Here is a 24915-nt window from a genome sequence, read left to right on the forward strand (position 1 = left end):
GGCCAGATTTCCGCCATTTGGTTGTTCATTTTGCCTACCTCTGAAGTTAGCAAATCTCCGCCTTTGCCTACTCATGCCTTCTCAGATCTGCTGCTCCTGGCCCATTCCTTGATCTCAATGTGGCTGAAAGTATTAACATTTTAGAGCATGGATAAAGATAATAAAGTTCATTCAATCAAGCTCTTCTATTTTGTGCATTTTTGCTTCTCTAAGAAGCAAGAATGGCACTGTGATTTCATTGTTGAAATAGTTAAGAAAATAGGGGACAATTTTAATAAAATTAGAAAGTCTTAGAGAAGTATCCTGTTACTACATCTCCAAATGTATAATGATAATTATACAGGGAAAATTTAAAAGCATTTTTATCATAAAATACTTCAAGCAAACAAGAAAATTATGAGGAATAATGTATCAAATAGCAATGTGCCCTCTACCCAGCTTTGCAAAATCTAAACATTTTTCTGTAATTGTTTATTTTTCATAAGAAATAAAACTTTATTAGGATTTTTGAGAAAGTCCAGTAAAGACCAAACCTCTTCCTCACTTGAGGTCAGAACCAATTGGGAAATGACGAAGAATCAGACTGATGAATCAGCATGGCTGATGAATTAAATTCCCACTACTGAACCCTAGAGGAGGCTGTCTACACTCCAGCACCAGCTGAGAGCCTGACACTGGACAAACAAAGCAAAGCATTTTCTTAACGTAGGCAGGCTCAGTTCTAAAAGAAAATGAGAAAGAGAGGACGGGGCTGGCCATACAGTGTCTCCTTCCAGACTCACCAATCAGTTAGTGTGAAGGAAAGGCAGGTTGAGAAATAGCCTAGAAGTATTACAACCAGTGAGGCACTCACCCCACGGAAGGAAACATCAGAAGTGGAAAGTCAGCATTTCCCTCTAAAAACATATAAAGTTAAAGCCATGTTTTTATTTCCTTTTAGACCCATTTTTTTCCTCCCCTTCTCCCATGCAAATGTAACCTCTACCCTGAATTTTAAGATCCTTATATATAACAAATACTTAGTCACTAGTGTTGTGATTCTAAGTATCAGAATGCTACCATTTAAGGGAAATATTGGCTGCCAGTTCTTGGGGATATTGACTATAACATCTGTATTTACTTCAGTTTCAAGATACTCTTGAAGACTAATGGAAAGAATGTAAAAGATGATGCTACTAGATAGAAATAGAGTTTGGATCCAAGGATGTTACTGCCCAACTAATGTTCTAAGTGCTGAAAGATCATCCTGGTCTTAGCAACAGCAATTATAACTAAGAAAACAAAGTTTAGAGTTATCTCAAAACAGAAAAGAAAGCATCAAAAAGTTATCTCTTTCCTCTGAAACAAAAACAAGCATTCTAGTGACCCTTGCCTTCTGAAATATTTCAACATTCCAAGCTACTGAGACCTTTCTTATTTTCTTATAAACAAACTTTAATGCCCTTTAAAACACTTTCTGATTTCTTTTCTAAGCGTTTTCAGGTGAATAACAAGTTACATTCGTTTGGCTTATTTTCTCTTCATAAAATGGACAAGTTTTTAGTTGAGCAGAGGAACCAAAAAAATTCTGAATGAAGGAAATGTTTGGTAGTGAATGATATAATGGAAAATTGCTGTAATAAGTAGCTGGGAAGAAGCAAGGAAGGGAGAGAAATTATACAGAATCATTTCAGTTTAAGTGGCAGTGTATGATTAGAAGCAGTACTGAGACATTGAGAGATAGTCTATTACATACCATAGGAAAATCAACAATGGCATCTCTCAATATGGAATTGCTAGTTAAAGCTACTAGGTGACTCTAGGAGGGACAATTTTTTTAATAGGTTTTTGGTTTTGGTTGAGGTACGCTGCCAGAGTGTGCACAGTATTTCATTTTGTTAGTTAGCTTCATGAAGACCTTAATTTATTAATGTTAGTGATTGACCACTTGTGTGTTAAACCACAAAGTATTTAGTCGATTGAATTCCATCACAAAAGAAATGTGAATCCGTATATTTTGCCTCCTGTTTCTGAGAAATATGGCAAATAAAAAAAAGAGAGGTCAAACTAAATCTAACACCTCTTTTAAGTCCCACAGCAAAATAAAACATAGGTAGACCTCATTTTATGTTTTGATTATGTCCTGAAAACCTTGTATACAAGTTAAAACATTTGTAAAAGTCTAGGCATGCTTTATTTTTGAAATAATGTGGTAGATAACTTAAAATGCCAGTAATTATTTTCCAGTCTAAAGAATCACAACATTGAGTCAGGGTGTGGTGACTCACGCCTGTAATCCCAGCACTTCGGAAGGCCAAGGCAGGCGGATCACTCGAGCACAGGAGTTCAAAACCAGTCTGGGCAACGTGACGAGCACTTTTGTATTTTTCTATACAAAAAATACAAAAATTAACCAGGCATGGTGGCAAGTGCCTGTGGTCTTAGTTACTTGGGAGGCTGAGGTGGAAGAATCGCTTGAGCTGGCAAGGCCGAGGCTGCAATGAGCCATGATTGCACCACTGCATCCTAGGCTGGGTGACTGAGACCCTGCCTCAAAACAACAACAACAACAACAACAACAAAGTCACAACATAATTTAATAGATTTTTTCATATGTTGGAATTTCACTAAATGAAGAATACCTATTGTATGTTATATGTTATAGGTGATACCATTAGGCATATGGATGATCATATTTCTAAAAAACTTTTTACTTTGACTCCTAAATTTCAATAATCTAAATAAATACCTTCAGGTATATTTGACTATGTTATTTGTTTTCATTCATTTCTATTTTATCTTTATTTACATCTAAATGTGTTTTCACTAAACAATTTTACCTCCAAACTCCTAATTGTACTATTAGGGAAAGGGAGAATAGCTTTTGGCTCTTCTTGTACTATTTGAACATTAGGTAACTGGATACTGTCTTTTGCACACTTTTAGGATGTCATTGGTTCAATCTCAGGGTCAAGTCTTACCCAACTATCCTATGTACTCTGTCCATTCATGCCTTAAAAGAAAGAACCTGAATAAAAAGTTGTACCTTTATTAGCAGGTTCTTTTAAATGAATTTTATTAATTTACATATAATTTCTTCTCAGTAAGATATGTGAGCTGGCAACACATTGCCAATCCTACGGTTATTTTTGTTAGCATGCACAACAGGTAGTTTCATTTGTCAGGAAAGCAGAAATAGTATACAAGGTTAAATAAATGATTTTCAGTTCTGTAATTTCCACTGGAATTATTAAACATATAAATAAACAAAAGAAAAGTAAGATAACTCACTGTCTCTAGGTGAAACAAGGAAAGTAAGTGAAGTAGTAACTGTGTCTCCTGTTTCACCCTTATGCTTGGACATGTGTATGCCTTCAAAAGCTCACATCCAAGTCATCCAGAAAAATTAGCCTGTTAAATAGTATAAGAGAATCAACAATTGAATCTCTTAGTGCCTGGAATTTGCAATTGCCAGTTAAAGCTAATAGGTAAATTAAAAATAATTTATTTTACAGTGTATACTACCTCTTTGCTTTACTGACCCTCAAAAACACCTGCTGAGTATACTGACAAAAATACCTTTATAACTGGCAATATCTTACTGAGAAAAAATTATAAGTAAATGAATAAAATTCATGGAAAATATTCCACTAATAAAAGCACCGCTTTTATTCAGATTCTTACATATGCGAAGGCTTACAATATCATATTTCTGGGTAAATACGTGAATAGGATGCCACCCTGCTTTGTTCTGAAGTGTAGTACGCCTTTCCGTATGCAGTGCTCCATGCTGTGCAGTCACGGAAATTAATGAGTTCAGCGTTCAGGATGCCAGGGCAGCTGGAGAACAGAGTTCTGTGCTCATGTGGCTTACACAAACACACGAGTTGTGTTTCCCACAGTGGGATCCAGGGACCCCCGAGGTTCTGCAGCTTTTTTATTTGGTAAAACATAGATCCGAAAGATGATGCTGATGTGGTGAAGGGGGTTGGTTTCTGAAACTGTTTAAGAATTTTAGAGATCAAGAGTAGGTCTGAGAGGAGCTGGCAAAGCAGGCAATTATTTGTGGTGGGAGGATATGGGGAAAGAGCAGATGTCTGTAGATACTACAAAGGAAAATAAACACTGTGAAAGAACAAACTTATGTAGAAAAAATTTTAAAGGAAGATTTTTTAAGAAAGGATGTTTGGGAAACACTCTAGGAGTTATTCTGGGTAGCACTTATAAAATGGGACAACTTCTTACAGCCAGAATGACCTTTATACTGAAAGTCTTCATTTTTTTCGATTTATTCCATCCTGTCCCATTTAACAAACTTGTATTAAACACCTACTTTGTATCAAGAACTATACTTCCTTGCCTCCTTTTCACCAGACACAGATACACACATATACACACACTCACTTTGAAGTTCAAATACCATTTGTAATAACTGGAGAGCCACAGGACTTTAGCACTAAAAGTCAAAACAATTCGCTTGCTGTGGCAAGATGAAGTTAAAAAGCAACTTCCCAGGATGAAACTTGGAAAATGCTTAAATACTGAGGTGTTTATTTGGATTTGCTTTTCTACACTTGTTGATGGAGGTAGGTATCTTGCTGACATATTACATCATTTCTGATGAAAGAATTTTGGTAAGATTTCTTGAGCCAGATTTTCTTCTTAACATTAATTGTACTGGGAAGTTCCAATTGTTTGAAGGAGACACTGAGTTGGATATATTATTTTTTACATCAAATATAAATTTTCTGTATTTGAGATTATGACATCATTTCCAAATGGTTGTGTTGATTCTGTACTCATTGGCCAAGGCCCTATAATTGTTTGCCATATTTTAATTCTCTTTGTTCCCCATATCTTTACCACTAGAGGTCTGTGGCTCCTCCTTCTCAAGGTTATGGTGCTATAAAAATACTCATTTCAGATTTCAAACCAACTATAATGATGTAGTACTATAGAGTTTTTGGATTCAGTTATACTTTGAGTCAAATTTTATCATTTACAGCAACCATATACATCAAAACTGAGATCAAACTCACTTAACCTATTAAGCGTAATAAAACTGATTAAAATTTCTGACCCATAAGACTAATATTATAAAGTTGTTATACATTAAGGAAAAGGGCTTCCAATTTTCACGAACTCTTATTACTAAAATGTTTTTCTTCCAACCTCCTGTATTGCCTCAAAATGGAATATATTTCATCTGAATTTAGTAGATAAAAGTAAATTTGGAGTTATAGAAAATACTTAATATATCACCTTTTAGTTATAGTGAGAATATATGACTTTATGAGTTTATACCATGTGAATGGGGTGAATTAACTCTTTCCACCAGGAGGCTTTGGCAAAAGAGGTAAGAGCTACCAAGAATGTACCAGGGCTCAGGCTTGGGGAAGAGAGGGGGCTCTCCAGCTCTTCATTATAGAGCTCATACTTTCTAGATATGCTGTCTGATTCTCAGTTGGTTCAGGTCTGTGAATTCATTAGTAGGACATTACTATACTAGAAAGAGTCACTGCAGGGTCACCCTGTCTTTGTAATAGACTTGCAACCCTTAAAATAGGTTGGGGGGAGTAAATTTTCATTAGAGTGAAAGAAGGCCCAACTTGTTATTGGCTCAGATCCTAGGTGGTATCACAGATATGCATCATGTTTTGAGCAACTGAGATGAGAATCCAAGGACTCTAACTGAATGGACTCGTGTCATCTGTACTCCTCCTCCCTGGCTAGCTCTTCCACTTGGAAGGCCTGACACCCTCATCTTAGATTTTCTTTATGTTATGTCATTGCAGCCAAGTTTAGAAACAGGAAATTTGCTATGAAAATGAGTCCATGAATCTGCTGTCTCATTCCCACTGACGTAACATACCTGTATTGTGTTTCAAGATACAGTCATCAAAATGAGGGAAAAGTCCTCTTTTGAAAGAAAAATCAACTGCCAAATGGTATATTGATTCTTTGGATTCTACCTGTGAAATCAGTTAGCTCATTTCCTGATCATTCTGTTTTGCTAAATGCATAATTTGTATTTCTTGCAGCAATTAATATCTGAAAGTTACTTTTAAGCTCATTTCAAATATGATAAACTGAGGTTCATAGAGGTGAAATCGCTTGCCATTTTTTTTTTTCAGGAGCATCATCTTTTTTTTTTTTTTGAGATGAAGTCTCACTCTGTCACCCAGGCTGGAGTGCAGTGGCACGATCTCGGCTTACTGCAACTTCTGCCTCCCAGGTTCAAGTGATTCTCCTGCCTCAGCCTCCTGAGTAGCTGGGACTACAGGTGTGCACTTCTATGCCCAGCTAATTTTTTTTTTTTTTGTATTTTAGTAGAGATGGGGTTTCACCATGTTGGCCAGGCTGGTCTTGAACTCCTGGGTTGAGGTGATCCGCCTGACTTGGCTTCCCAAAGTGCTGGGATTTCAAGTGTGAGCCACCGTGCCTGGCTTAGCATCATCTTTTTATGACTGTATTTCCAGGCCCTACCATATATTCAATTCAGAGTAAACACTTGGTTATATTTGTGGAGTAGTGGAATATATGAATGATTGAATAAATAATATAGACGAAAAGATTAGTTCATGTATCTCCAGGGATCACTATCTTTCTATACCACCAAAGAATTTGCCCTAAAACCATTCACTGTAAAAACATAATCATGATTATGTCTTGTCTTAATCTTATGTCATTATTTCATTTTTTATGTTAAAAATAATAAAAATAATGTTAATTCTATGATTTCTCCTATTTCTAAATTGGGTAAACATATGTAGGAAGCCATTGAAATAAAGCAATAGCATTTTAATACATTCCCTTGTTACCATTTATTTGATACTCTCTTGCGTTGGCTTGGAATTTGCAATATTCAGAATTGCATTCGTTGTTGAATATTCCTATCTCGATATTACTAGATTGGGATTTCTGAACCACCTGGTCCAAAGACAGAATTTCTTTATTAAGAAGCCAACAACTAAACAGGCTACAGTAATACTTCTTGAAACTCAAGGCTGCATACAAGAGGGTGGCTTCCTTCAATCTGTCAACAGCCTCTGTCACCTCCATTTATCCTTTTTCTGCCAGTCCTATTCTCAAATACTCCAGAGCTACAAGATGATTAGGAGCTATTATGAGACTTTTGAGGATTGTTGTGAGCTGGGTTGTTATTTTTATTTTTATTTTTATTAATCAGACCAACTCGATAGCACCCTAGTTACAGAAATCCTATGATTTGGCCTCATAAGATCAATGTTGAAGTCTTGCCTCTGCCATTAATGCAACCTGGCTTTTGGCAAATCACTCAACCTCTCTGAGCTTCAGTTTCTTAATATACAAAAAGAGGGCAATGTCTGCTGTCCTGCCTCACCTCCACAAATTATTGAATAGCTCAATATCATTACTGTTGTTATTATTATTATTATATTTTAAAATGTTTGTAAGCAGAAAGCACTGTAGAGCTGTAGATTGCTTCTCCCTCTTTCTCATTTAGTGTTCTTACATATCAAATTCCATCCTGGGGTAAAGTAATTGCTCACAATTTCTTTTTATAAGAGATATCCTTCAACACCAGCAATTTCATCTTTCTCTTTTTTTTTAACCCTTACATATATAGCATATATAACCATATTTGAATGGGAGCAAGTCTTTTCATTTCTTTTCTACCTAGACCTATAAGTTCTAGCTGAAGTCCTTCAACAAGTTAGATCTGGAGCTCTGTGGCCAGGACTTTTCTCCTTACCCAGCCTTTCCACTCATTCCCCAAATCCTTTCCAGCCCATTGCTATTGTAGAAAAGTCTCCTCCCCAAATTTGCCTCTCAGGAGATGCAGTTATGCAGACGAATATGTGGCTGTCTTCTAAGCTCATCCTCATATCACTTTGTACTAGCCCTTTCTAGTTTTAGGCCTAAGATGTAAAAATTGAATTAATATGAATAGTGGTTACTACTTTGGATTTGGAAGCCTGTGGAAACGTGGGCACATTTCTCTGCCTTCCCAAGCTTTCTTCTCCTTATTTTCAGAATGATGATAATAATGGTATTTAATTATAGAGTTGATAGCAAATTAAATGAGAGTAACACATGGTCAGTACACAATATAGTTATTATTTATAAGGAGAAAAATTACTGGTTTTCAATTGCTGGTACATGTGAAATCAGAATTTCTTTTGACATCTGTCTTATCTATGTTTATTTCCCATAATTTTTTGTATTTTTTCTATATTGTCTCTGAAGCCACCTCTGTGTTTTGCTTTTTTGGGCGTGGAAGCGGAGGGTCGGTTGTGAATAAGTACAATTTTGCTTTACTTCTGGTACATAAAGTTCTGAGACAACTTAGTATAACAAAATGCACATTGAACTAAAAGTTATGAAAAGCTGCTTTTACTGTTTACTCACTTCTTTAAATCAAAAGAACTGGATGTAAACTATTTTTTTTATGTCATCTCCTGTTCTTCAGGCTCTTTGGTGCCTCAGAAAACATAAAAGAGTCTGATTTACAATCGTTTTGGGCAAATTGCCTGTAGAACTCTAAGGACAGGAAATGAAAAAAGAAGTACAGCACACACCCCCAGACATTCCACACAACATGTAGAATAAATAAACAGGCCCAAAAAGGAACCAAAACTGCTTGGTCTTAGGTTGAGGAGGGGGTACCACAAACGGCTTTTGGAGAAAATGTACTAAAGATGATGACATGCTAGAAAAATCCTTCAGGGGGTGAAATTGACCCTGATTAAAGAGGATCCTTTTCCCCTTTTCTCTACAGCATAGTGAGTATTTTTTATTTAGGTAACTTCCATTACCTGTATTGACACTATGAAAAAGAAATACCACATTACAGAGCTGTGCTTTTCAAACCTTAATAGGCAGGGCTGCCCTGGGGATCTCGTGGAAGCGTAGATAGTGATTCAGGGAATCTGGATAGGGCCTGAGGTTCTGCATTATTCACAAGCTCCCAGGTGACACAGATGCTGCTGATTTATGAGCCATGGTTGGTTTTCAGTCATCTTCTTCAACAAAATAATTGGTGGTGATGTTCTGGTCTTCATCTGTTCAAGAGTAGTTTTCAACTGGGGACAATTTTGGCCTCATGGGAATTTGGCTGTGTCTGGAGATTTTTGATTATGACAACTCATGAAGTGCTATTGGCTTCATGTGGGTAGGGGCCAAGGATGCTGCTAAACACTCTATAGTATACAGGATAGCCCCTTATAACAAGAATTTTCTGACCCAAATGTGAATAGTACCAAAGTTGAGAAACCCTGCTGCAGAAGTATTATTTTATGCATTTCTTGTATCAAAAAATGCTTTCTTGAAATTGTTCAAAAAATAAATACACAAAACCTATGAGCAAAGAATAGGAGCATCTACTACAGTCACGCATCACCTAGCATTGGGGATGTGTTCTGCAAACTGTGTCCTTAGGTGATTTCATCATTGTGCGAATATCATAGAGTATATTTACACAAATCTAGGTGGTAGAGCTACACATCTAGGCTGTATATCACCTATGTTTTCTAGGCTACAGACCTCTACAAGTGGTTACTATACTGTAGGTTACGGAAACACAATGGCGTCTGGGCGCAGTGACTCACACCTGTAATCCCAGCATTTCCGGAGGCCAAGGTAGGTAGATCACTTGAGGCCAGCAGTTTGAGACCAGCCTGGCCAACATGGTGAAACTCAGTCTCTACTAAAAATATAAAAAAAATTAGCCAAGCGTGGTGGCAGGCACCTGTAATCCCAGCTACTCAAGAGGCTGAGGCATGAGAATAGCTTGAAGCCGGGAGACAGAAGTTGCAGTGAACAGAGATTGCACCACTGCACACAAGCCTGTGCAACAGAGTGAGGCTCAGCCTTAAAAAAGAAAAAAAAAAGTAAAGCATTAGTGTGTCTAAACATATCTAAACGTAGAAAAGGTACACTAAAGCTATTGTATTATAATCTTATGACACCACTATTGTATACGCAGTTTGTCATGAACCGAAACATCATTATGCAGTGCATGACTATTTAGTTTAGAGAGTAAGCAGCATTTAAAACTGTCTTCAAATATGTGAAAGACTATTATGCAGAAGATGGTAACCAGCTGTTCTCTATCACCCTTGAAGAATGAACAGGAAATGTACATAAAAGGACCCGTGCAATTCACCCATTCTTTTTCTGCTTCCTTCATGCCAGCTAGACAAATCTCTTCATGATCTTGCAACCATATTTGTCCTGGCCTGTGTCTTAATACTTGCAGAGACCCTCCCAAATCCTGGGTACACATTTTCTTTTAACTGCCAAATCTCATCTCTTTCTCCCTTTAAAAATCTTAGTTGAAAATTTCTATCTCCATAAAATCTTCCTTAACTAAGATGAAATAGTTGCCAGTTCATCTTTAACTAGAGCTGGCATACTTCTTCCTTCAACGTGTTATCTGTCAGTCTGAAAATATGTTACTGCCCATCTGTGTACAAGGAGTTGTGCTAGATTTTGATAAAGGATTAAAAAAAGGTAAGTAAGAGAGTCATTGTTTTTAGGAATTTTCCGATCTGGGGGGAAAAAATCTCACACAGATAACTATATAGTATTTAATAATTATCTCCATGAGAGGTTTCTTAAAAAATAAGAAAGGAGGTTTTAGAAGTTTAAAGATTACTTCTAGGTAGGGAGGTCAAGAAAGACTTTACAAATAGATATATGGGTGTATCTTTTTTTTGTTTCTTTGATGAATTTATTCTTCAAGGAAAAAGCAGTTACTAGTGTTGCCAAAATTTAAAGATTATAAATTAGAGTAGTGTGGATTTAAAGTATATTTATGAAAAAAGTTCATAGTGAGCAAGGGTTAAAATATTAGAGTGATTTAATCCACTCACAATTTATAAGACTAGGAAAGATAATTTTTCAGGATCTATGTGGCTATATGGTGGTTTTAACAAAGGAGACTGAATTTAGCCACCTCTGAATATACCTGATGAGGCTCTATAATTTTATAAGACAGTGCTCTTTGGAAATAATTTTGTTTGTTTGTTTGTTTTGTTTGTTTGAGACAGTCTTTCTCTGTTGCCCAGGCTGGAGTGCAGTGGCACAATCTTGGCTCACTGCAACCTCCGTCTCCCAGGTTCAAGCGGTGCCCCTGCCTCAGCCTCCCGATTAGCTGGGACTACCGGTGCATGCCACCACACCTGGCTAACTTTTGTATATTTTTAGTAGAGACGGGATTTCATCCTGTTGACCAGGCTAACCTCAAACTCCTGACCTCAGGTGATCCACCCACCTCTCAAAGTGCTGGGATTACAGGCATGAGCCATCATGGCCCCCTGGAAAGAATTCTTAGTTACATCTAGGAGAAGAATATTTTGGAACTTCACAAGTATACTTTAAAAACCAGTACCAAAGCAGGAATTTGGCACCATCCATTTGAGATGGTGATTCTAGAACTTCTTTAGGAGACAGTCTCACTTACTAAGAGTTTCCACAACCTGTACTATGAGAAAATTAAAAAGAATTAACCCTCATCAAATATGTAGTATGTGCCAGGCACTGGGTAGACCCTTTAGATATATCATGTGATTTAATCTGGATAACAACTAGTGAATTTATCAACACCAACATTATAAGGAGGCTTCAGAGAATTAGTGTAAGTTTCCATCCAATACTTGATTAAGGAAGGGAAACAGAGCAAATCTCAGGCCTGCATAGGAAGCCATCTCTGAGTGAAGACCATCAGCTTGCCTTTTCCTTTTGAAGCAGCAAGGACATCTATTTTTATAAAGCTTTACATGGTGATATGTGCATCCTTTGTAGTTGAAATGGGAAAATGAGCTGTTCGGAGTTCATTGATGGCCATGGTTTTCTGTAGGGCTCACTGCTGGAAAACTATCTGCAACTGTATTAGTCATATATGAATCTGAGTTTCTGCCTGCTCTTTTCCACACATTCTGAAAACCTCAGCTCTAGGAATGGTACAGATATTAAATTAGTATGGAATTTTTTTGAATGTTAATATTTGTGTTCTTTAAAGTCATTATGGTTTTTTATTTTATTATTATTATTATTATTTTATTATACTTTAAGTTCTAGGGTACATGTGCACAACGTGCAGGTTTGTTACATATGTATACATGTGCCATGTTGGTGTGCGGCACCCATTAACTAGTCATTTACATTAGGTATATCTCCTAATGCTTTCCCTCCCCCCTCCCCCCACCATGCAACAGGCCCCGGTGTGTGATGTTCCCATTCCTGTGTCCAAGTGTTCTCATTGTTCAGTTCCCACCTATGAGTGAGAACATGCAGTTTTTGGTTTTCTGTCCTTGCAATAGTTTGCTGAGAATGATGGTTTCCAGCTTCATCCATGTCCCTACAAAAGACATGAACTTATCCTTTTTATGGCTGCATAGTATTCCATGGTGTATATGTGCCACATTTTCTTAATCCAGTCTATCATTGATGGACATTTGGGTTGGTTCCAAGTCTTTACTATTGTGAACAGTGCTGCAATAAACATACGTGTGCATGTGTCTTTTTTTTTTTTTTTTTTTTTGAGACAGAGTCTCGCTCTGGCGCAATCTCAGCTCACTGCAAGCTCCGCCTCCCGGGTTCACGCCATTCTCCTGCCTCAGCCTCTCCGAGTAGCTGGGACTACAGGCGCCCGCCACCATGCCCGGCTAATTTTTTGTATTTTTTTAGTAGAGACAGGGTTTCACCGTGGTCTCAATCTCCTGACCTCGTGATCCACCCGCCTCGGCCTCCCAAAGTGCTGGGATTACAAGCATGAGCCACCGCGCCCGGCCTGTGCATGTGTCTTTATAGCAGCATGATTTATAATCTTTTGCATATATACCCAGTAATGGGGTGGCTGGGTCAAATGGTATTTCTAGTTCTAGATCCTTGAGGAATCGCCACACTGACTTCCACAGTGGTTGAACTAGTTTATGTTGATTTACAGTTAGTAATACAGTTAAGAGTGGAGACCTTCCTTGAGTTTTCATTCTTTGAGCTTCTTTTTTTTTTCTAATAGAAACAGCTTTCAATGGTAACCTTAACAATGCCTTCCATAACTCAAAACATGATGGAATCTTAGTTAACTCTATGTAACTGGATTTTGTTTTTCTCCTAAAGTTGTTCTACGCTGCTGCGTATCATTCAATGTTGATGTGAAAAATTCAATGACTTTCAGCGGCCCAGTGGAAGACATGTTTGGATATACCGTTCAACAATATGAAAATGAAGAAGGAAAATGGTAAGCCAGTGGGTTTTGTTGTTGTTATTTACTTATTTTACAAGGTAATGGGAAATATTATTTGACTACAGTGTCTTTTATGAATGAAACTTTAACAGAATGAATTATTTATGGTAGAAAATGCAGTCTAGTCATTTGGCAATGGAAGCTAACTTGAAGTAAAAAAATATATATATTCCTTGGCAATATTAGAGGAAGCAATTAGTGATTTCTGTTGATGCCTGGATTGACCTCAAGGAAGGTCTGTATCCAAAAAAGCTATTGTTCCATAATTATGTTCTTTTGGCAAGAATTCTTTAATTGTTCTCATTTCAGAGTAGCTTAAATGCACTTGTTTGAAATTCAGTAGGAAGGATTCGGAGGCAAATGAGATGGTGCTCTGAAAGGGTTAAACTCACTTCCGTGAGTTTGGTCTTTACTGATCTACTGAGCTTGGTCTAATGTTTATAATGAATTTTATTGGGTTTCTGGTATCTACCTTCAAACCCTTTAATATTGGTTAAGTTCATTGTAGATAGGATTTTTTTTTTTTTTTTTTTTTGAGATGGAGTCTTGCTGTGTCACCCAGGCTGGAGTACAGTGGCGTGATCTCAGCTCGCTGCAACCTCCACCTCCTGGGTTCAAGTGATTCTCCTGCCTCAGCCTCCTAGTAGCTGGGATTACAGGCATGCGCCACCATGCCCAGCTAATTTTTGTATTTCTGGTAGAGACACGGTTTCACCATGTTGGTCAGGCTGGTCTCGAATTTTTGACCTCGTGATCCACCCACCTCAGCCTCTCAAAGTGCTGGGATTACAGGCGTGAGCCACAGCACCTGGCCGTAGATATGATTTTTAAAGTATATTTAACTTGTTGAAAATTATATAAACTGAATATTAGAGTTCTTTTGCTTAATATTTAATAGAATTTTTAGTAAATGCCATTTTTGTTTAATTGGACATTATAGAAAAAAAGAGCAGTAGCTAAACTTTAATAACTTAAACTAAACAAGCCTATAATTTTAGTAGCTATAATAATAAGCAAAAAGATGATATCAGAGGTTCTGATGATATCAGAAACCTAAATCTCACGTTGACATTTATTATTTACAATGATTTTATGGAAAAGTTGTGAAAAATCAGAGCAACCAAAAAGATGTGGGCAATTGAATTTAAAAGTAGCAAATTACAAAAAAAGAGATTTGTATCTACTTGGATAACAAGGATCTATGAATCACTATAATTATTTCATTAATAAAAATATGTGGATTTTCTGCATTTTGTTTTATCTTTTAGACTTGGTTAATTTGATAATAATGCCCTAAAAACTGTAAAAAGTAATGAGTTCTCACATTTTTAAGTACATTATTTTATGCTAGGTATAAACTAGAATTTGTTGAGATACTTCACTCTTTTATTCTCCTTACAAATATCTCAGATGACAAACCCAGTGCTACATGCTAAATTTTTAAATTCTCTTTCCCTCCCTCCTATACTCCCCACCCACCCCATCCCCCAATTTTTAAGGTTAAATGAGTACAGCCCTCCCTCTAGACACCAGCTTTATTCTTTTAGGAATTATACCTTCAATTCAGGTACCTCTGGGAGAATAATGATGAGTAGACCAACTGGTCAGACTTTGTGCGTAAGCTATAATAAACAAAAATGCAGTACATATTATTCTTAAAAAGCTTAACTTTACATAAACACATATAAAAGTTAATTTTCACTAATTATTAATAGTTACACAAATTTTAAAGAGGAGTATAGTAAATAGAAAGCTTTAAGACTTAAACCACCTACTTAAAATGAAGTGTCCCTCTAAAGGATGGTTAAATATTGCTAAAATATTTTATGAAATTCTCATTTTCAATTTCTGATATGAGAAAAACCTATATGTTTTCATTCTCATCCACTCCTGTCTCTGTGATTTTAGAAAAATCTGATGTCAGAAGTCCTTAATTATATGAATGAACCTTAGTAGAGTGAAAAGGGGTTCATATTTCTTTTTAGAAGCCTTAGTGCCCCCATTTGATCTCTTCAGTCACTGTTTCTCATTATAAGAACCTATCCTATTGTGAGATTTCCACCATCTAAATTCTACAGTCCCTCCTTTCAAGGCACCAGAAGTCAAAGCAATGGAAAATTGAGAAATCAGGCCTGAATGAAGCCTTGATGTCATGAGGAATGTCCTTCCTAAGGTTATTCTATCTTTGTAGAAAGTTAAGGTATGGATGAGGAAAAAGAAAGACAGCTAACACTGGTAAAGGAACAAAAGAGTGCATAGTTTGGATAGTAAGAATAAGGTTGCAAGAAGGATGTTGCTAATGGTCTGTCTGAATGAATCCACACTGGACTGAACATCACAATTCTACATACATTTGTGAGGTAATGTTAATAAGAGATCGGGGACTATGCCTTATATCTTGGTTTACCCATGAAATTGAGTTGAATTGTCTCTGAAAATATTTGTTGGTGGGTTAGGTTTTTTTTTTATTTAGCCAGAGCATAAATGTGGGTCAGTTAAACAACACGTATTTATGTAATACATTTTATGTGCCTGGCATTATGCTAAATTCCATGGGAAATGTTTATACATAAAACAAATATAAAAGCTTTAACCTAGTCAAGGACATACATGAAATGTTTAGGAATAGAGAATAGTGCCAACAACCGTGCAGAATAGACTATAAATTCAGTGGGAATTCAAAACAGGAGGAGATGATTCTTGGTTCTTGACCTAAGTCTTGAAAGATGACTTAACTTTCAATATGTGAAGAAAAATGTCACTCCAAGCTTGGGAAGCCACAAGAGCAAGGGCCCAGACTTGAGAATAAGTGAGGTGAGTGTGTTGGTAAGTAAACAGGTCTCATATTGGAGTGAAAATGAGAAAAGGATGATGGCAGATCTTGAAAGACAAACACAGGAGCTTGGAACTAAGATGAGGACATTGAGAAGCCATCATACGTTGTCATTTTATGAAACTTCATTTGGGAAGTTACATATAAATTGGATTGGAGAATGGAGTTCCTTAAAACTAGGAAATATATAGAATCAAGAACTATAATATGGTACTTAAGGGATGAGCCTTCAGGCTGTATTAGGGGCAACTGGAAGAAAAAAGAAAGGTGTATTCAACACAAATCAAAATGAATCAGTAAATCTTGGTGGAAGTCTGGAAATAGTCAATGAAGGTGTAGGAGAGGTCAGATACATTCCAAAATTTCTGTACTGGCTCATTGTGAAATGGGTTGTCATTGACAGAGAAAGTGAAATTCACTTATCGGGAAGTGGGTAAGTCTGTTTTTGAATAGCTCCAGTTCAAGGTGATTTCTAGGTAGTTGGAAACCTCAAACCGGAATGCAGGTAAGAGCGAGAAGTTAATGTGTTAGTGGAAATGCCTAGAAAACAAAGACTGATTTTGCAGCCCACTTGCAACCCTGGGCACTACCCCACATCTAGCATGAGGCCTTATACATAATATGAACTCAATCATTATTTGTTGGCTGAACAACTAAATCTAGTTTAACTCTCTGTTATCATCAATTTTTAAAAAAGCTGCATAAAAAATAAAGTTAAATGTGACTCTCCTAGGGAAATGCAACTACTTAGGACCAGAGCTGTAATAGATTTCATCTCTACACTCAGTCTTGTGCCTTTTTCTTCATTAGAACTATATTTAAAAGTAAATGTTGTTAAAAACTATCTTTGTGGTAGGTACCAGACTTTACATATTAATATGTGTGTAACTTTGTAAGCATTTGAATGTAGATGATATCAGAAACTTAAATCTCACGTTGACATTTATTATTTACAACGATTTTATGGAAAAGTTGTGAAAAATCAGAGCAACCAAAAAGATGTGGGCAATTGAATTTAAAAGTAGCAAATTACAAATACCTAAATTTCCAAACTTTTAAGGATAGCATGGTAGCAGCATATTGTTCTAAAGAGATCTGGGATCTGGTAGTGCAAAATAAACTGTAGGAACGTGTTTGGATGTTCTGTAAGTGTCTATAAAAACAGATAGATTGCAGACTTACTTCAAGAAATGAGCTACAGAATAATTGACATATTTGGAGGAACATGGATTTTGTTATTTAATTATCTCTAGAGGTAGGCATCTTCATAAGTCATATTTACTGCTCATGCTTTCGAATTTCTTTTTTTTTCTATTTTTTTATTATTATACTTTAGGTTTTAGGGTACATGTGCACAATGTGCAGGTTTGTTACATATGTATACATGTGCCATGTTGTTTTGCTGCACCCATTAACTCGTCATTTAGCATCAGGTATATCTCCTAATGCTGTCCCTCCCCCCTCCCCCCACCCCACAACAGTCCCTGGAGTGTGATGTTCCCCTTCCTGTGTCCATGAGTTCTCATTGTTCAACTCCCACCTATGAATGAGAACATGCGGTGTTTGGTTTTCTGTCCTTGTGATAGTTTACTGAGAATGATGGTTTCCAGCTTCATCCATGTCCCTACAAAGCACATGAACTCATCATATTTTATGGCTGCATAGTATTCCATGGTGTATATGTGCCACATTTTCTTAATCCAGTCTATCATTGTTGGACATTTGGGTTGGTTTCAACTCTTTGCTATTGTGAATAGTGCCACAATAAACATATGCTTTTGAATTTCATAACCTCATATTAAAAAAAATCATCCTGACCCATCTTACGTCGTGACTATAGTATGCCTATAGAAGGAGCACTTGTTGGCCCATGACAAGTATAGTCTGTGTATTTGAAAAACATAGTTTTAATTCGTTCGAAAGAAGTATAAGTTAACAGAAAAGGTAGACTTATATCCTCTTTACTGTTCAGAAGTTTGCTGTGAAGTGTAATTTATATCTTTGGCTCAGAAGCCACATGCTTTCTCAGTAGCAGAACACATCATACATCTGATTAAGATCAGCCGTTGTTCATTACGTTTAGCATGAGCTGGAGCATCCAAGTAATTGCAATGTGGTTCAGAAGAATTCAGAAAGAACATAATCGCCTTCATAATTTTGCTTTGAGGAAAAGAAATTCAAACATGCTCAGCACAGCACAAGCCTTCCAGATCTCCAGATTTGGTGGTAAACATCAGCATGGCCAGGTCTCAGCTGAATGGGAAAATGTGAGATGTCTGTTTGGGGCTTTCCACTCTAATCTATTGCTGCTTTGCTTCATTCCTTCCAGCATGTGTGCCTACCCTTTTAACTGCCCTTCAAGCAAGCTTTCTTGGGGGCTTCAGTGACTTAACTGGACCTGTCTGATCTCAAAGTAGATTTTCAGGATCCACCCTTGCCAAACTTTAACCCAATGTTTATCAATTATCTTGACCTCATGCCTTTTCCCTAGAGGATCCTGCTTTATGCCAGGTCAGCGTACCAATGGGCTCATGTGATTGATACCCTATTTCCAATATGCCTGTGTTGTAAAAGAAAAAAGAATCCCTGCTAATGTGGAGCTATTCCAGACTGGGGAGGAGAGACATTTTAAGGGTTTACACAATTTTCTGTTACAGATTTTAATATGCTTATTTTACATTGCTTCTAATGCTTTTGAAGTTGAAATTTCCTCATTGCCAAACTTGTCATTTCTTTGGCTCCCCTCATTTCCACCCCTCCACCTTTTATGAGCAAATCACTGCAGTTAATGGATCACCGTGTAAGTTTCATTCTCTGAGATGATAAAATGCTTATTCCATTTATTAAAGAAATTGGTGAGCAGAATTTGCTTGGCACTCTGAGAGTGACTTTGGCTTGAACTATGCATTAGACATCAAGGCAGACTTAGGTGAAAAGGATGTTAATGAAATAATGTAAATATAAGACACTCTTGAAGAAACTATCTTTTGCAGGGAAGAAAACATAAATATGAAACAGAGACATCAGACACCAGCTACTCTTCAAATAAATATAATAATGGGCATAACAACAAGATGACTATTGTGAATAGCAAATATTTCTGCTTAGTAAATATTATTATAATTGTAGCTTATTCATGGAGAAATATGTTTCTGTCACTTTGATGATCCTTGAGTTGATCAGATATTTCTCCAGAAATCAGTAATGATATCCAGAACATGTTTTGATCCTCTCAGTCTGCATACAGGTCATTGCAAAAATGCCATATAAAAAGCAAGATCTAATAGGAATAAAATGTAATAAGTTAAAACTCATTTGCATTAAATTTTAGAATAATGATTCTCATAGTTTATAAAACAATGTGCCTGGGCCTTCACATTGACCCTGTGGGTTTGGGCGGATATCATTATTATCATCTGTATTTTCTAGACAGGAAACTGAGACAGAGAATGAATGTCCAAAGGTTTAATATAGCAAGTATGTCACAGGGTCAGGATATGGAAGACCAGCCTTCTGACTTTTCAGCCAATTCTCTCCCTTTAGCAACAAGGATTCTCTAGCTGTTTGACCTGGAGAAATGCGTCTGGTGTCACTCAAAGGCATGTATAGCATCCCACTTAAGCAGAATATATATTCTCTAAAATGGAAAAAAAAGATTTTACAATCCAGACCTCTTGACTGGTCACATAAGTGTAAATTCCCAGGTCTGCCTTATTCAGATTTTTAAGTACTTGACACAGTCGTTAATTCGTTCATTCAATAGATATTTATTGAATGCCTATTTCGTGCTTGGTACTAGTATGGGCACTAAGGATGTGTTTGTGAACAAAATAGAAAAACAAATCCCTACGGTTGTTCGGCTTATATTCTACTGGGGAATAGAGTGCAAAAATTAAATAATGAAGTTAATAAACAGGTAGGTTACATCAAATGCCAGAATAGGATCAGTGTTGTGAGAAAAAACTGAGCAAGAGAGTGGATTGAAAATGCTGGAGATTCCGGAAATTCTATAAACCCTATGCCATACTTTTCTAGGATCTTGTTATTTTGATGCAGCTAGAGAAAAGTGAGGCTTACTTAGGATTAAAGTGGTAAGATACACATACTTTCAAGCTTGTTATTAAAAGTTTCATGTTTGTTTTCAGAGAAAACAGATACTAGGAAAATACAGAAAATTAGCAGTCCTGTGATCTGCTAACCTGGTCTTTACTATTGGTCCCAACTCCCAAACTCCCTGTCTCAATCCTGGGCTCCTCTACTCTACCACTTTCTAAGTCCTCACTCTGCAGTCTTCACTTATCTCAGAATATGCAATAGGCCGTGGTTGAGATTGCTGTATCAGGTCAGTTTCCAATTATCACCATACCCTAAGTGCTTTCTCTTGCCCTAGAGATCAAACATAAACTCCAGACCTTTTCCTTCAAAGCCAAATGCTTGCCAAATCTCAAGCTCCCTGTTTCTGTGTATAAGCAAGCTTTATCCTGAGTTCTAGCCACCCATATTTTCTCATTATCTTCCATTTTCAATCTTCATTCTCCTGTCTCCACACTTTTCCCTGGGCTATCCATATCTCCCTTTCCTTCCGCCTTACAATTCACAATAGCTCTCCTAGTAGCATGCTGTACAAGACTCACTTTTCATCAGTTATCCTAGATTTTACCCACTTGATATTACATGTTTTCCAACTAGTGAGTCAGTTCTTCTCTACAAACTTATATTTGTTCTATTTAGATGATGGAATCTTAGAATTGGAAAGGACTTTGAGGGCCTAACTCCCATCCACTATAAAAACACCTTCCGAAACATCCCTGGCCAGAGGCAACCCACCTCATCTTGACCAGAGGAGCTGCCTGACAGATCTACGTGTGCCTTATCGGTTTAAATCTTCATCGCTCTCTACAAGCCCACCACCCCTCTACCTCCTCCATAAATCTCACTAGATGACTGCAGCTATTATTTTCCAAAGAAGAAAAAGAGAGAGAGAGACAGAGAGAGAGAGAGAAGCTACTAGGTCAAAATTTAATCCTCATTTCCTGCTTCAGTTAACTATTGCTGCATAATAAATCATTCCAATACTTAGTGACTTAAGGCAGCAATGATCTATAATTTCTTGAGGATTGAATGGGTATTCCCCTATTGCCTGGGCTCATCATCTGGTCCCTCAACTGGGGGTGGAGTGTCCAAGCTGGCTTTCCTCCCATGTCTGGAAGTTCATGCTGTCAGCCAATCACCGATTCTGTTCCACGTGGCCTCTTATCCTCTGTTAAGCAACACTGGGCTTCTTCACATGATGTTCTCAGATTTCAAAAACAGGTAAAATGGAATCTGTAAAGGCCTTTTAAGGGCTAGTCTTAGAAGTCATAGTATCATTTGTGCTGCATTCTATTTATCAAAACAAATCCTAGATTCAATGGGTGGAAAAACAGATTCTACCTCATGAAATAATAAAAGTCAAAGCAAGTTGCAAAAGTGTACAAAATTCCAAACCATCGACCACCCTTGCAAACTGCTCAATACTGGGCTGCTCAGAGTGCTGCCTAGGGAATGGTCGCCTTCCTCATTTTTAAGACAAACCTCTCCTTCTGGATCCACCCTATCTACCTGCTCAGAGATTCTACTCCCTCTCCTGTGAAATCAGGGTTTCTCTTGTTACTGTTTCTTTCTTGCCATCACTTAGCCATATGCAGATTGCCTCTATGATAAATTTGGACACAACTCAAGCCCTTAATGGTTTGTCATTGCCCTGAAAAAGAAAAAAGCCACATTCATTAACACTACCCATCTCCCTCATTTTTAGCCAAGTTACTTGAAATGAAATCTGCCACAAACCAAACATGTACCTCTCATTCTTTTATTATTATTATTATTATTATTATTATAATACTTTAAGTTTTAGGGTACATGTGCACAATGTGCAGGTTTGTTACATATGTATCCATGTGCCGTGTTGGTGTGCTGCACCCATTAACTCATCATTTAGCATTAGGTATATCTCCTAATGCTGTCCCTCCCCCCTCCCCCCACCCCACAACAGTCCCCGAGTGTGATGTTCCCCTTCCTGTGTCCATGTGTTCTCATTGTCCAATTCCCACCTATGAGTGAGAACACGCGGTGTTTGGTTTTTTGTCCTTGTGATAGTTTACTGAGAATGATGGTTTCCAGTTTCATCCATGTCCCTACAAAGGACATGAACTCATCATTTTTTATGGCTGCATAGTATTCCATGGTGTATATGTGCCACATCCAGTCTATCATTGTTGGACATTTGGGTTGGTTCCAAGTCTTTGCTATTGTGAATAGTCCCACAATAAACATACATGTGCATGTGTCTTTATAGCAGCATGATTTATAGTCCTTTGAGTATATACCCAGTAATGGGATGGCTGGGTCAAATGGTATTTCTAGTTCTGGATTCCTGAGGAATCACCACACTGACTTCCACAACGGTTAAAGTAGTTTACAGTCCCACCAACAGTGTAAAAGTGTTCCTATTTCTCCACATCCTCTCCAGCACCTGTTGTTTCCTGACTTTTTAATGATTGCCATTCTAACTGGTGTGAGATGGTATCTCATTATGGTTTTGATTTGCATTTCTCTAATGGCCAGTGATGATGAGCATTTTTTCATGTGTCTTTTGGCTGCATCAATGTCTTCTTTTGAGAAGTGTCTGTTCATGTCCTTTGCCCACTTTTTGATGGGGTCGTTTGTTTTTTTTCTTGTGAATTTGTTTGAGTTCATTGTAGATTCTGGATATTAGCCCTTTGTCAGATGAGTAGGTTGCAAAAATTTTCTCCCAATTTGTAGGTTGCCTGTTCACTCTCATGGTAGTTTCTTTTGCTGTGCAGAAGCTCTTTCGTTTAATTAGATCCCATTTGTCAATTTTGGCTTTTGTTGCTATTGCTTTTGGTGTTTTAGACATGAAGTCCTTGCCCATGCCTATGTCCTGAATGGTATTGCCTAGGTTTTCTTCTAAGGTTTTTATGGTTTTAGGTCTATCATTTAAGTCTTTTATCCATCTTGAATTAATTTTTGTATAAGGTGCAAGGAAGGGATCCAGTTTCAACTTTCTACATATGGCTAGCCAGTTTTCCCAGCACCATTTATTAAATAGAGAATCCTTTTCCCATTGCTTGTTTTTGTCAGGTTTGTCAAAGATCAGATAGTTGTAGATATGCAACATTATTTCTGAGGGCTCTGTTCTGTTCCGTTGATCTATGTCTCTGTTGTGGTACCAGTACCATGCTGTTTTGGTTACTGTAGCCTTGTAGTATAGTTTGAAGTCAGGTAGCGTGATGCCTCCAGCTTTGTTCTTTTGGCTTAGGATTGACTTGGCGATGCGGGCTCTTTTTTGGTTCCATATGAACTTTAAAGTAGTTTTTTCCGATTCTGTGAAGAAAGTCATTGGTAGCTTGATGGGGATGGCATTGAATCTATAAATTTTATGAGGCCAGTACCTCTCATTCTTGCCTCCTATTCTTTATATTGTTTCCTTCTTTGGTTTCTGTGACACTGCTGTTTCCTGATTCTTGCTCCCTTTCTGATTACCCTTACCTAGTTTTCTTCCTTTGTTCATTGAAACCTTAAGTGTTATTTCACCTTCAGATGTCAACATTTAGTGCTCTTCTCACTATATTTTAAGGGCGTAATATTTACCACTTACACTTAAGTGTTACTTCACCTTCAGATGCCAACATTTAGTGCTCTTCTCACTGTATTTTGAGGTAGTAATATTTACTTTTAGGGCCTCAACCATGCTCATATCATGCTCATACATGTTCCACATGGTTTCTGAGATGTTCCCCAGCAAGAATGAGCCCACTTGCCTACAGAAGTAACTCATTATCAGTGCATCCTTTCTTGGCCTTTCTTCCTTTCCCCTCTTCTTTTCCCCATCTCTACACTTACGCATACTTAGAATTGCCTCCAAGAAACTTACCTGTACCAAAGTTTTTGTCTTGGATCTACTTTTGGAGAAACCCAAACTAAGACGGCTTATATCCTAAATATTTATAGAGTTAGTCCTTCCATCCTCTGTACTTCCTGAATCCAAATCCTCATCTGGACTACTTTAGGAATTTGTATCTTGTCATTTGACTCTAATTTTGTACCTCTTCAATTTACTCATGACACTTCAAGCAAATAAGCTTTGTAAATAAAAAAGGTGATCACGTTACACCCCTCTTTAATGGCTTCAGTGGTTCCCAACTTCCCCCTATGTAGAATAAAGCTAAAGTTCTTAAAGCTGACTATGAGAACATTAATGATCTGGACTCTTTTTACCTCTCTAGCCTCAACTTCTACTGCAGTTATACTGAGCTACTTGGCATTTATCAAAGGAGTGGTATTCTTCTTACTTCTAAGACTTTGCTGAAGTTGCATCAAGTTTAGACCTATTCAATATTGCAATAGTACATGTATAGTTGTGCTTCTCTCTCTTAGTTATAAGCAAACTAAAAATTGTGTTTTATTCACTTTTATATCATTTTATATCCTCAGGACCTGGCATAAATGCCCAACATGTAAAATACTGTTGATAAACATTAATTACTCTAGCCTCAATTAAATACTTTCTAAAATTGTAGGCTCATTTTTTCCACTAAACTGTTTTTAACTGTAAAGCCAATTTATTCCATTACATATTTTACAACTGAAAATATTAGGAAAAAATAATCATAACCTCATTAATATAATTTGTTATATTCTTGATGTATTCCTGATTAATCTTTTAACATTGATGTTAGTTGTTTAATCATCTGAAATAAATACCTAATAATAATAAGAACTAACATTTAGATAGCACATACTATAAGCCAAACACTGTTCTAAGCATTTTATATACATTAACTTATTTTTTTGATGATCCTCTGAAATG

General features: G+C 37.0%; 1 protein-coding gene across 1 annotated transcript in view; it reads left to right on the forward strand.

Annotated features, from left to right (window-relative positions):
* ITGA1 (integrin subunit alpha 1) overlaps nucleotides 1-24915 on the forward strand; it is a 170855-nt gene that overhangs the window by 49136 nt on the left and 96804 nt on the right. Inside the window, exon 2 of the mRNA XM_003276516.4 lies at nucleotides 13084-13204. Coding sequence (XP_003276564.2) covers nucleotides 13084-13204 — 121 coding nt within the window. The remainder of the gene's footprint in view (nucleotides 1-13083; nucleotides 13205-24915) is intronic.

The sequence above is a fragment of the Nomascus leucogenys genome, chromosome 7b, assembly GCF_006542625.1.
Source record: "Nomascus leucogenys isolate Asia chromosome 7b, Asia_NLE_v1, whole genome shotgun sequence".
Taxonomy (NCBI): domain Eukaryota; kingdom Metazoa; phylum Chordata; class Mammalia; order Primates; family Hylobatidae; genus Nomascus; species Nomascus leucogenys.